We start from the raw sequence: 13,061 nt of genomic DNA, 5'->3' as shown, positions 1-13,061 counted from the left end.
TGATCGAATTAAGCTGTTTAGTGGAATACTATTGACATGACACGATTGCGACCCACAATTACGAATTGTCATACCAATTATTTATGATGGTGAAATAAAGGGGAAGTTAGAACTTGTCACACATTTTGTGTCTTTCACAATTGGAGTTGGGTTTTGTACTTCAACTAAGCTAGGGTTGCACCACAATATGGAACCCATTGTATAATCTATTACCAAATGACACATTTTCCACATTTTTATTTTTTATTTATTTTTTATGTCAGTCACTTTTACATAATATTTATATGTATAGGTGTGTATAAATATTAAGGTTTTACGCCATATGTATATATCACCTTAAATGTGTTTTACTTGGTTGATTAACAAATTACCCTTGACACAAACTTTTTTTGTCTCCTAGATATCTAAATATTAATTTCATTTAAAGTACTGCTCTTAAGAGGTCACTCTCCTAAGTCCCGAGTTACTTATTTTTCTCCATTCTTACACACGTGCAACTTACTACTTCAATAAATAAATAAATAAATAAATAATCAACCACTATTTCAGTTTTAAAGGCCAAAAAAAAAAAGGAGACATATTCAGACTTCACTTTTCTCCAATTACATTCTATTTATTATTTTTTTTTATACAGAAAATGGCAAGAAGGTCCTTGAATTTATTAATGCACAATTCCTTAATTTATAATGCCATAACTACCCTTTATACAACTTTATTATATATATTTTTTACCTTCTTTACTTTCTTTACTATTTTTTTTTCCCTTTCTCTTGTTTTTTTCGGAGCTCTCAAAGAAAGTAATTTATTCCATACTAATAATTTTATTTTTGGAATTCAAAAGGGGTAATTTATTCTATAGTGAAATTTATTTATTTTTTTTATTTTCATTTTATTTATTTATTTATTTATTTTTTGTACAATTGAAAGAGATATTTATTCAACAAAATTAAATTTTTTATAATTCAGTAAAAAAGAGGTGACTTTATTTTTTTGGTAATTTTATATGGGTCCTGTTAAAAGAAATAATTTATTCGATAAAAATAACCTCTCTTTTTTGGGATCTTATCAAAAGAAATAATTTATTCAATAAAGATATATTTTTTAATCATGTTCGTTTTATACTTATTATTATTATTATTATTATTTGAGATCTTGACAACAGAGATAATTTCTTCAATAAATATAATTTTTTGGAATTTTTTTTTCCATGTCAAAAGAGATAATTTTTTAAATGGTTTTATTTTTTATTTTTTTGACCTAGTCAAAGAGGCAATTTATTCAACATAACAAAATTTTATTTATTTTTGGTCAGTGAAAAAAAAAAAAAATTATTATATTTTATTTGTGTTAGTACCATTTAAAACAAAAAAATCATAGGTAGTCTTACAAAATTCAGAACCACCTAGAGGAAGCAATGGAAAGCAAAAAGAGGTGAAAAGCAAAGCAACTTAGAAACAGAGTTGACTTTGGCATGGGTTTTCAAAAATTAACACCCTCCTACAAAATGATTATAAATTAAGCATGTGTTGAATCCACCAAAATATCTTCCCTTTTCCTCACTATATAAGCCTATGTCCGGCAATAGATGGGTTGGGTTGGGTTGGGTTGTGTGTTCTTGTGTGTTTCACTATCGATAGAGGAGATGATGATGTTGGCGGTGGGTTTGATAAAGGAGATGATGATGATGCCGGCTGTGGGTTTGTGATTTGTTAGGTTTTAATTTTTAATATTTTTTTTAGTTTGTATTTTTTTAAAAGTAGGAATGAAATGGTCATTCCTTTTATGAGAAGGTGGAATGATTTTGATGGAATGACCATTCCAAGTTTAAAATTTGGCACCAAACACAAGAATGGAATAAAGAACATTCCATTCCACTTTCTTTGTATTCCATTATACCGCACCAAACTAGTCCCTAAGAGTTTGTCGTTGGATCACGGACCCCATTTCCTTTGAAAAGTAAAGACTTGGTATCGCTGGACCGTTGGGTTTGTGGCTTAAAATTGTGTGCAGAAATTAATTTCTTTTTCCATTTTGGAATGCTGAAATTTGTGAAGGAAATTGTGTTCCATTAAGTTTCTATTTTAGAGTTGAGATTGATATGGTAACTTTTTGCATGTAAGTTGGAGAATATTTGTCCAATAATGAATTGTGTTTTGAAGACTCTATAAATAGAGATGGGTGTGAGAGTTTTAGAGAGAGAGAAGGGAGAAAAGATGTAAGGGGTTTTAATGATGAGTGTTGTGAGGAGAGGAGAGATTATATGTAATTTCTGATTGTATATATTTAGCCTCAAAAGAGATGATGAGTGAGTGAGTGGGATTTTGACATGTAATTATATATTCTCTTTCTTGACTCATAATAGTAAAATCTCTCTCTACCATGGATATAACCTTAGAGCTGGGTGAATCATGTAAAATATTGTGTTATACGTGGATGTGTATGATTATTATCTCCATATATACTTGTGTTGATGTGATGTGATAATACATTCGCTTTGTGTGACAAGGAAGGAATTTAACACTTAATAACAATCGACCGTTGAGTGAATTAAAAGGAGTTAATTTTACCTAACATGGACCACTGGCCCGTTAGTACCATTTAAAACAAAAAATCAAAGGTAGTCTTACAAAATTCAGAACCACCTAGACGAAGCAATGGAAAGCAAAAAGAGGTGAAAAGCAAAGTACCTTAGAAACAGAGTCTAACTTTGGCATTGGTTTTCAAAAAGTAACACCCTCCTACAAAATGATTATAAATTAAGCATGTGTTGAATCCACCAAAATATCTTCCCTTTTCCTCACTATATAAGCCTATGTTTGCAATTAGTCCATGTTCAGTCATATGAGAATCTTCGCCAATCTTTACCACGTTCTTTTAGGAGCCCCCCATCATATACTTCCCTAACACATTCCCTAATATGCCCCTATAATCCCACATTGAAACTCCATTAATCATGCCCATTTCAACAATGGATCCAATCAAGGGCACAAGAAAACTTCAACCCATGAAATGTTACAAGAAGGGTGAGTACTACTTTTCTAACAATCTCGTTCTTCACTATCTCATAGCTCTGATTTGTACCTTGTTGTGTTCATATCCTTTGTGGTTCCACTCTCTATTGTCTTCAATGAGCCACTTTGTCTTTGTTAGTACCCAAAGCTTCATTTCTTTCTTCCTCAACCCCAAGTGCTTGTTCATAGTAGGCAATGTCATTGTTGTCATCCTCGTCCGAGAGTCAAAGCTTGCTGGTTCGCGTCCATCTCCGGCCACTGAGATTTATGACGAGTATGTTAGGAGGAGCCAAGCTCTTCGCAAAGCCTCTACGTACAAGGAGAAGAAAGAAGAAGGGAAATTGACAGAAAAGTTAACTGGTGAGGAGAAGAAAAACAGTATTGAAACTGGATTGAAGAAGAAAAACATGCAGACGATAGAGAGAGATCGAAAAGGTGATCGTCATCGCGAAGAGGAGGAGCCTGGCTTACCTGTTCAGGAGTTGAACAAAAGAGTTGAAGATTTTATTGCTAGGGTTAACAAGCAAAGATGGCTTGAAGAATACAAGCTCTGAAGAAATTGGATTCAAGTTAGTCTAGGGAAAGGTTTGATTAGAGCAAGCTTTTAAGAATTTTAGCAGAAACACAGTAGAAATTCATGTAATAGTATGTTAATTAGAATATAAGCTTTATTTTTTGTCTCGATATCCTATTTCATTGTTGGTGTGAAAACCAGAAATAAAAATATTTGAAAGTGTTTTTTAACTCAAGAAACTATGTGTCACATTTAGTTTGACTATATTTCATTAAGTTTCTTATTGAATTACACTTAATCTACATTTTTTATTGATATAAATTATGAAAACAAAAATATACTAATTTGATGACATATTCATCATTAAATTTTGAAATTAATTTTTTAAATAAAAATCATAAGTAGAATATTTAAAACAATTTAAGTAATTCTTAATTTTTAAAGAATATAATGCATAAAAAAGAAGGTATTTTTTATTTAAGTAATTTATTATTTTTGTATGAATATATTGTATGAAAATTTTTTTTATTGTAAAAAAGTTTAAAGTGAGTATAATAAAGTTTGCACTTTATTGATGTATTGAACAGTGATGTTCCATCTTTGCTTCCTCATTAATATATTGCTTTTGGTTTAAAAGAAAGAAAGAAAGAAATATCCTAACTATAAGGAGATTTTTTATTTTTTTGGGTTCAAAACACCTCAAGAATTTGAATTGAGGTGGTTTTGGACACTCTGAAATTTAGAAACTAATATTATCGACTGTTTTTAATAACCTTCATTGGATGAAATCTATTGATTGATATTAAATTTGCATATATTGTTATGGCCCAAATAGAACACAGTCTTATTTAGCTTCAAAGTAAAATATTTATGCTCTTACTTCTCCGTTTTCTATTCAGAACACCCCCTTAAAGCTCTCTTTCTGCACTGACCCTCACATGCTCTGCTTTGGAGCCCTTCTATGAAGGTTCACTCACATCCAAACAACCAAACAAAGCTCTCTTCTTTTGTGCGTGACTTGGTGTACAATTATGATCGGAATATTCTCAACTTTTCTCACTAAGATTCTCTCCCTCATGGGTTAGGGTTATAAGTCAAGGAATGGGAAAAGGTTAGCAAATTATATATGGTTGGTCTACTTTTCAAAAGCAAAAATACCTATTCATTGAACTCTACGTCAAAATATAGAATAGAATAGGGGCGTCAAAGTTTGACCCCATTCGCCAATATGACTCGAACACGATACTAGTTAAGCGAGTTTGTATTGACCTTAAATAGATTTGGGTCGCAAACGGATTGATACGATTAATCCGTTTAGTTAATCGTGTTATGTTTGGATTGAGGGGTTCAACCTATATAATCTGTTTATACACATTTAATTATACGTATCATAAATAAATTTCTATTTAAGTTCCAAAATAACTTCTAAACCTGTATCAAATAATTTATTCTTTTGTAAGTTGTAAATTATTTAGTAATTTGGTTGGATTGAAATTTATATATTTTTTAGTATTTATTGTTTGATTGAGTATTATTAACAATTTAAATAATATTTTGTTTTATTAAATAGGTCATTAAACAAGTTACACGTGACCACTAATTGAATTATAAAGACAAAAAAATAAAAAAAATAAGAATAAAAATAAAAATAATAGTATTAATATGCCAATGGGTATGTCGCAAGAAAGGCAGACCAGAAGGGCAGAGCCTTTTCTTGCCATAAAAGGTTGAAATGGAATTTGACGGTAAAAGCAATTGAATTTTTATGGAAGAAAGCATTGAAAAACTTTTAGAATAAGATGAATGTGAAATACAGGGAGAGCTGTGACGCGAGCACCTTATGCGAGTTCGCACCCTCATCACAATATTTGTGATATATATATATATATACACACACACACATATATATATACACACACACACATACAGTGCACCTACATAAAGTATGCCTACTTTCATAGTTTCATGATCTCTTTAAAGTTCGTGTTTGCTTCCTGAGTGTGTTTATACTGTATACACGGAGTATATATTTTCAATGAAAAACAAAAGACGGAAAATTACTTATCTATGAACTTTTATATCACAAATTACCAAATTATGAAATAAACTAAATTTATATAGTTTTAAAATGTTATGTTTAGAAGCAACAAGTTAGTAGTTTGGAGTTAGCACAAATTATAAAATACTAAGAACAAAATATGTAGAATTTATTCTTGATAAATGAATAGCACTTCAATGAATAGTATATCAATATTCATTCAAGAACAGAATATGTAGAATTTATTTTTGCTAATGGCGGTCCATACGCACATAGTTTTCTGGATTGTCCCTGTGTATAACTATGGGCATAAACGTACATCGACAGGCAACTTTTTAAGCAAATTTAAATCTAACACTTTGCTTTTGAGCCTTTCTATGAAGCTTCACTCACATTTTCCAAACAACCAAACAAAGCACTCTTCTCTTGTTCATGACTTGATGTACAATTATTATCAGTATATTCTCAACTTTTCTCACTAAGATTCTCTCCCTCATGGGTTATGGTTACAAGTCAAGAAATTGAAAAGATTAATAATGATTATATATGGTTTTCCAAGAGCTTTCTATACTTTTGAAAAGCAAAAATACCAATTCAATGAACTATGCATCATATAATAGAAAAGAGTAACACTTAATTATGGGTACTTGGGGAAATAAAGGGGAGACTAGAACTTGCAACCATCGGGTGCTAGTGACATACACCAATGTCATCATCACCGGTTCACTTTAATATTACCTTCAAATGTGAATCACATGACTCTTTCTGATTAGTGCACTAAAAGGTACCCTTCGTAAATTTTCTTTCATTTTATTTTCAATTAGTACTACTCTAATTGATATATATATATATATATATATATATATACACGCGCGCGCGTGTATATTAATATTAACATTTTTAAGTCATGTATATATATCATTTTAAATGTGTTTTACTCGCTGTATTATCAAATTACCCTTTATTTTGACACAATCCTTTTTGGCCTCGTTGATGTCATCAATATTAACTTAGGCTTATTTTTCCCCATTGGACACACGTGCCACCTACTACTTCAATTATAAGAGTAAAAAAAAGGCATGAATATGCCAATTGGCTCCAAGAAAGGCAATTGGGGACTTTTTATATGCAATAGAAGGTTTAAATTAAATTGACGATAAAAAGCAACAGAACTTAAGTCTATCAGGAGATTAACGAACAAAATATATATATATATATATATATATATATATATATATATATATATATAAAGTTAATGAAGGGAAATGATATATTGTGTTTGGTATAAATTATTAAAGAAAAAGAAAAAAAAGATAGAAGAATTTTCAAGGATACAAATTAGGCTTTAAGAATAGATTTTACTATCTTTCGAAAAATGAAAGGAAATAAGAAATAGAAGGAACTGGAAGGATTACAAAGTTCAATAAACTTTTCTAATGTTGATTTTGTCTTTTTATGTTCTTGTTAAAGGCTATCCCTACTCACATAATTTTTTGGTATGTATGGGATGCACACGGCCTGCTTTGGTCCGATTTTGAGGATTTTTAGAACCAAAACGCTCCCTACGGTTTCAGAAAATATGAAACCGAACTAAACCATTTGAGCCATGAACCAAACCAGCCCAAATTGTGAAAAACAATTTGGTTCAGTTCGGTTCCATGGTTCTAATTGAATTTTATTTCCTTTTTTTTCCCCTTTGAATTGTATATACAATAAAAATATCAATTAAAGCATTTACATTCCCGAATCCAATACTAAAATGGAGAGAGAAAGAGAGGGGAAAGTGGGTGAAATAGATCCAAAAGCTAAATGTAGGTGCAGAATTTCGCTCAACCAATAATGATTAAGAAAAATAAAACAACTCACTCAATCAATAGTAAAAATAAACAAGAACAATATATGTCGAAGCGTAGAATTGCTTGATCCCTTTATTGGAGGTCTAAGCCTCTATTTATATACAAAAGATTGTAAAATTATGGTTGGACTCGCGTTGCTTGCCCTCCAATTATTTCTATATAAACATTCTTTACTAATAGAGTTCTTTCCGTTGTCTAATTTTCCATACATAGAACTTACCTTGTACAGAACTTCCTATCTCAGAATTTTCCTTCTACGGTAAATCCTTCAACTGATAGGACTTGTGCATTCTTGAATAACTGGGCTGAACATACTTTGATCTGGCTGGGCTTGAGTAACGGACCAGATGTTAAATATTAACCAGTTGGGCCGATGACCTCTTGATTCGGCCTTGATGGAGGCTGGAGGACAAATAACAATGGTCTTGGGCTAAAAATACCCTCAATTTGGGCTCGAGCATGATGGGCCTTATATGTCCTTGGAGTGTAGATATGTGTAGTGATGACGTGTGCGCTTTTTATTGGAGGGAGTTTTTTTCCCTCTACACTTTGCCCCAAATTTCATTTTTAATTGAGTGACGGCTCCCATTAAAGAGGGAATTGAAACCGGTTTTTTACTTTGCTTCAGAAACGGTTCGAGATCTTTCATTATTACTCCGTCATACAAGATTCTACAAGAGTTACATTCGCCCTCGCTGCACTCCTTCGTTCTTCATTCCATCGCTTTGTCAGGTTAGTTTTTTTTCCACATCTTTCTCTTCAATCTTTCATTATGAGTACTTCATCTACTCCCGAACGTATAGACATTGGGGATTCTGAATCCACACCTTCATCTTCCCCCGTTCGCATTAGGGCTCCCCCTCCTAGGGTTTCTACAGATCGTCTTTCGTTGAATCAATTAGGTACTTCCCCCCTTCCAGCCGAGACATCCACCTCAGGCTCTGATAATGTTCTTACTCATGAAGAGAGAAAAGCAATCATCTCTATTCGCCGTATCAAGTTCTCTATTGCTTCGGTAATGGAAGAATTTGATATTCCTGAGGGAGTAGAAATTGCAGAATATCCCGAGGGTGCCGATTTTACCTCCGGCGAGGGAATTGAAGAGAGTGAATTGCTTCTTTCGATAGGGCATCTTAACGCCCTCCGGTTCCCTCTTCATGCCTTGTATCATTTAGTTTTCAACAAGTTAGGTCTTGCCCCTCTTCAGGTAAATCCTAATTTCTTTCGCATCCTTTCGGCACTGTTGGTGCGCCGGAAATTAGAGGCTCTGGATTTAACCTTTGCCGACCTTCTGCTTACTTACAATATATCTAAGCATGGGACCGAGCCTGGTCGCTTCTTTTTTACCTCTCCCCTTCATCAGAGGATATGCACGAACCTTCCTTCATCCGAAAAGAAGTGGAAAGAAAGGATGGTTATAGTTAAAGGAAAATGGTTCATGCCCCAATCAATTACGCTCCCCATCCCGCGCAAGTTCGGGAAATTAGGTATAGAATACTTAACCTCCCTTCATACCAAGTGTTCTGGCTGTTTTCCTTGCCAAGTCTTAATGTTTCGCCGTACTTATGAGTTTCTTGGTGTTTTTTCAGCTACATTCCCATCCTCCGCAGCAAGGAACAGACTTTCTTTTCTTGAGGAACGAGTCTAGAGTGACCCCTCGCCTATCGAGGACCTGCTAACTTCTTCAAACCTCAAGGATATTGCCTCCAGTGCTGTTGCTGCAGACCTCATGGATCTGTCTCTACCATCCTTTGACAGTTTCCCCATGACTGAGGAGGAGATACGGAGGGCTGAGGCTTTAAAAAAGAAAGCCGAAGATGCCCAACCCTTGGTCGTTATTAGATCTACTAAGGGTGAGGTGGAGGCTGAGGAACCACCAATGAAGAAATCTCGCCTCAACCCCCCATCCTTTGGCAAGGGCAAGGTCCCTTCTAAAAGCAGAGGGAAAAAGGCTGGAGAGGCCGAACCTGAAGATGAAGTCAGGGCATTTGTTCTGGCTGAGACTGGGGCTCCTTGGACTCCTTCCTTCACTAGGGCTGACAAGTCAGTCCTGCATTCAGGGGATTCTGTGATCACAGACCCGTCAGTTGCATTGGCGGTGGCTCGAGGGATGTGGCTCCCAAAGGACGAGGAAGCCATCAGCCAAATCGGGTTGGAACAACTACTCCCCTCTGCCCCGGTCCGGGCTATAGAGGTTCGCATTGCTCCTTCAGAATTATGTTACTCTTGCTTGCTTATGTTTCCATTTATGCTCATATTTGTTTCTCTGTTATACAGAGTCTATACCACACCATGGCCCTCTACGCCACTGCTGAAGCCCAATCCCTCTCCATCAAGAAGCTGGAAAAGGATCTTGACAATGCAGAGAAGAGGGCCACCATTGCCTCTACCAATCTGAAGATAGCTTCTGAAGCCAAGGATGTGTATAAGAGGCAGTTGGCTGCCTCTGAGGCTAAGGTGGATTCTCTTCAGGCCGAAGTTCAACGCTTGACCGAGGCTCTTACTACTTGCTTCAAGGCGGGGAAGCAAATACAGGGGCACTACTCCTGTCTAGCACACCTGGCTAGTGCTAAAGCGTTCCGGTCTGGTTATAATCAGGGCTCAGGCCCTAGGACGATGGATCCGGACGCTTTTGACAAGCAGGTGGGGGTGCACTTCCCATATGATGAAGGGCCAGAGGCTTTGGAAGCTGAAATCCGCTTTGCCGAGATGGTGAAGGCGCACCTGAAGGGCACTCCTAACTCTTCTGCCCTTGCGGCTTCAATTCCTCCTACCCCAAGTCCTACTGTAGTGGATGCTTTTGAATCTACTCCCTTCGATCCGAAGAGGAAGTAGAACCATGTATTTTGTTTTTATTGACAGTATGTTTGGGATAATGAATATAATTTTTTGTTTTAGGCTTTCAATAACTGATTTGTTTTTGTTGTATGCTTTTGATACTGTTCATTTTTTTCTGACTGGTAATGTTTTTAAACAAAACACATTGTCTTTATGCTTCGGATTTATGCTATCCGAGAAAAAGCAAGGATGGTGGGAAGAAGGAGATCCTTTTAACAGTTTAGTGGATATCTCAGGATGATTCATATGGACAATGATTTAACTGTTAAGTGAACTCTCCTTGCCTTTTACTTGCCTGCCGTAGACGTATACATACTCTTTCCTTCTCGTGTGTTCCTGATGTGGGGTGGATCATGATGAACTTATGATATATCCACATCCACAGGGTATTAAACACTTGGAGTCCGGAGGAAAAAGTTCTGATCCAGGCACCAGAGGTCTGAAGCGAATTATTCCTCGGCACTGAGTGTGGAGGAATATTGCTGAATATGACACTTAGGGTCCGAAGCTGTCTCGGACACTTAGGATTCGAGGCGAATTGTCCCTCGACACTGAGTCGTGGAGGAATAGTGTTGAATAGGACACTTAGGGTCCGAAGCTGTCTCGGACACTTAGGATCCGAGGCGAATTAAACACTCCCTGGCGCGGAGCCGGAGGGGAGGTGTTGCCGAGCCGGACACTTAGGGTTCGAAGCGAGATTTTTGCCGAGCCGAACACTTAGGGTCTGGGGCGAGATTTTTGCCGAGCCGAACACTTAGGGTCCGAGGAGAGATTTTTGCTGAGCTAGACACCTAGGGTCCGAGGCGAATGACCTACTCCCCGGCGCTGAGCCTGAGGGGAGGTTTAATGAATTACTCCCCGGCGCTGAGCCTGAGGGGAGGTTTAATGAATTACTCCCCGGCGCTGAGCCTGAGGGGAGGTTTAGCCGAACCGGACACTTAGGGTCCGAGGCGAATGAACTACTCCCCGGCGCTGACCCTGAGGGGAGGTTAGGGTCCGAGGCGAATGAACTACTCCACGGCGCTGAGCCTGAGGGGAAGTTTGTTTATATTTTTTCTCAAACAACCTATCATGAGGCCGAGGATTCAAAAATGATAAGAGGCCAAGAAAGCGAGTAACAGTGGCTGTGAAGTTTCCTATTTGTTGACTTTGGAGACTTTCCTCCTCCACTGATACTCCCTTCTTGGCAACCAAATGTTGTGGACCACGCATATATGAACCGCATTTCTTTTCTATTTCTATCCGATGTGGGATATAGACTAAATTTTGTCAAAAAGGTCGGTGTAAGGAATGCCTCTGGTATCGAGCTTGACAGCCTTAAATACCAGTGGGCCCTCCTTACACCGTAATTAACTATTTGAATATTCCCATATATAACAGAATGTAGCATATACTTTTTTGTCGATGTGGGATAGAAAGTTTTAAGCATAGGCCATAACTCATGTTTTTTTTTTTTTTTTCTTTCTTAAAAATCATTGTAACGAATGCTTTTTAGCAGCTTGCTTCTAATTGCATTAATTGCATAAAAATTGCATAGTGCTTCTAATTGCATAAAAATTGCATAGTGCGACTTGGCATGCATAAAAATTGCCTAATGCGACGCATGCATAAAAGTTGCATAATCATAGAGTAGTATGACCCCCATTTTTATAGAAAAAAATAAATAGAGTAGAGTTGTACTGAATATAGAAGCAAAATAAAGAAAAGTTTGGCTGACTGTGGACATACTCAGCCTTATTTGTGAAGAATTTGCAGCAAAATTGACAAACTTAACTAATGGAAATACCTTTTAAGGTGTATTGCATTCCAAGGACGCGCAATGGGACGTCCGCCAGCTTCGGCCAAACGATATGCTCCTTTCCCCACTACTTCGGTAACCCTGTAGGGTCCGGTCCAATTAGGTTCCAGTTTCTTTACATGAGCTGTCTCTTGCTTCAGAACCCAATCGCTTACCAGAAAGCTCCTGAATCTGACGCGTTTGTTATAACTGTTACACACCTGCTGTTGGTATGCCGCGAGCCGAATTGTTGCTGCATCTCTCCTTTCGTCCACAAGATCAAGGCTATGTTCGAGTTGTTGCTCATTGTTCCCTTCCAGTACCAAGGATGTCCGAAGGGTTGGGATTATGGACTCGGTAGGAATGACAGCTTCGGATCCATATGCCATAGCAAATGGGCTTTCTCCCGTGGGTCGTCTTGGAGTGGTTCGATAGGCCCAGAGCACTTGAGGGAGATTCTCGTACCATTTTGTCTTCAATTTCTCCAATTTTTTCTTTAAGCACCCAAGTATCGTGCGATTAGTTATTTTAGCTTGCCCATTGCCTTGTGGATGACTAACTGCAGCCAATTTTTACAGGATTCCCTGTTCGCTAAAGAACTTTCTTGTACTTCTGTTATCGAGGTTCTTACCATTGTCCATTACGATGACTTTTGGTACCCCAAACCGGCAAATAATGTTGCTCCAAATGAAATGCTTTACTTCTTCGTGGGTGACGCTAGAGAAGGCTTCAGCTTCTACCCACTTGGTGAAGTAATCCGTAGCCAGAAGCACATGCTCCTTTTTTTCCATGGTTTTGGGTAACGGTCCTACTACATCAATCCCCTATTGGGCGAACGGCCATGGATTAGCCATGGCATGCAAACCTTCGGCAGGTTGATGCTTTATTGGACCATGGCGCTGACACTTGTCACATCTTCTTGAGTATTCTTCGGCATTCCGAGCCAAGTATGGCAAAAAATAACCTTGGGTTAGAATTTTGTGTGCAAGGGATCTTCCTCCCGAGTGATTTCCACAATCTCCTTCAT

At 36.8% G+C, this 13,061-nt stretch overlaps 1 protein-coding gene across 1 annotated transcript; it reads left to right on the top strand.

Moving 5' to 3' along the window:
• Window positions 1-2,968: 2,968 nt before the first annotated feature.
• LOC132305050 (uncharacterized) lies at window positions 2,969-3,565 on the top strand. Its single transcript, XM_059802737.1, has one exon. The coding sequence runs from the start codon at window positions 2,969-2,971 to the stop codon at window positions 3,563-3,565; it is 597 nt and encodes a 198-aa protein (XP_059658720.1).
• Window positions 3,566-13,061: the final 9,496 nt, after the last annotated feature.

The sequence above is a fragment of the Cornus florida genome, unplaced genomic scaffold, assembly GCF_030987335.1.
Source record: "Cornus florida cultivar Cherokee Brave unplaced genomic scaffold, ASM3098733v1 CherokeeBrave_3.0.0_Hap2_Chr04, whole genome shotgun sequence".
Lineage (NCBI taxonomy): Eukaryota > Viridiplantae > Streptophyta > Magnoliopsida > Cornales > Cornaceae > Cornus > Cornus florida.
The sequence above is the reverse complement of the archived record's forward strand: the minus strand, read 5'-3'. Positions and strand labels throughout refer to the sequence as shown.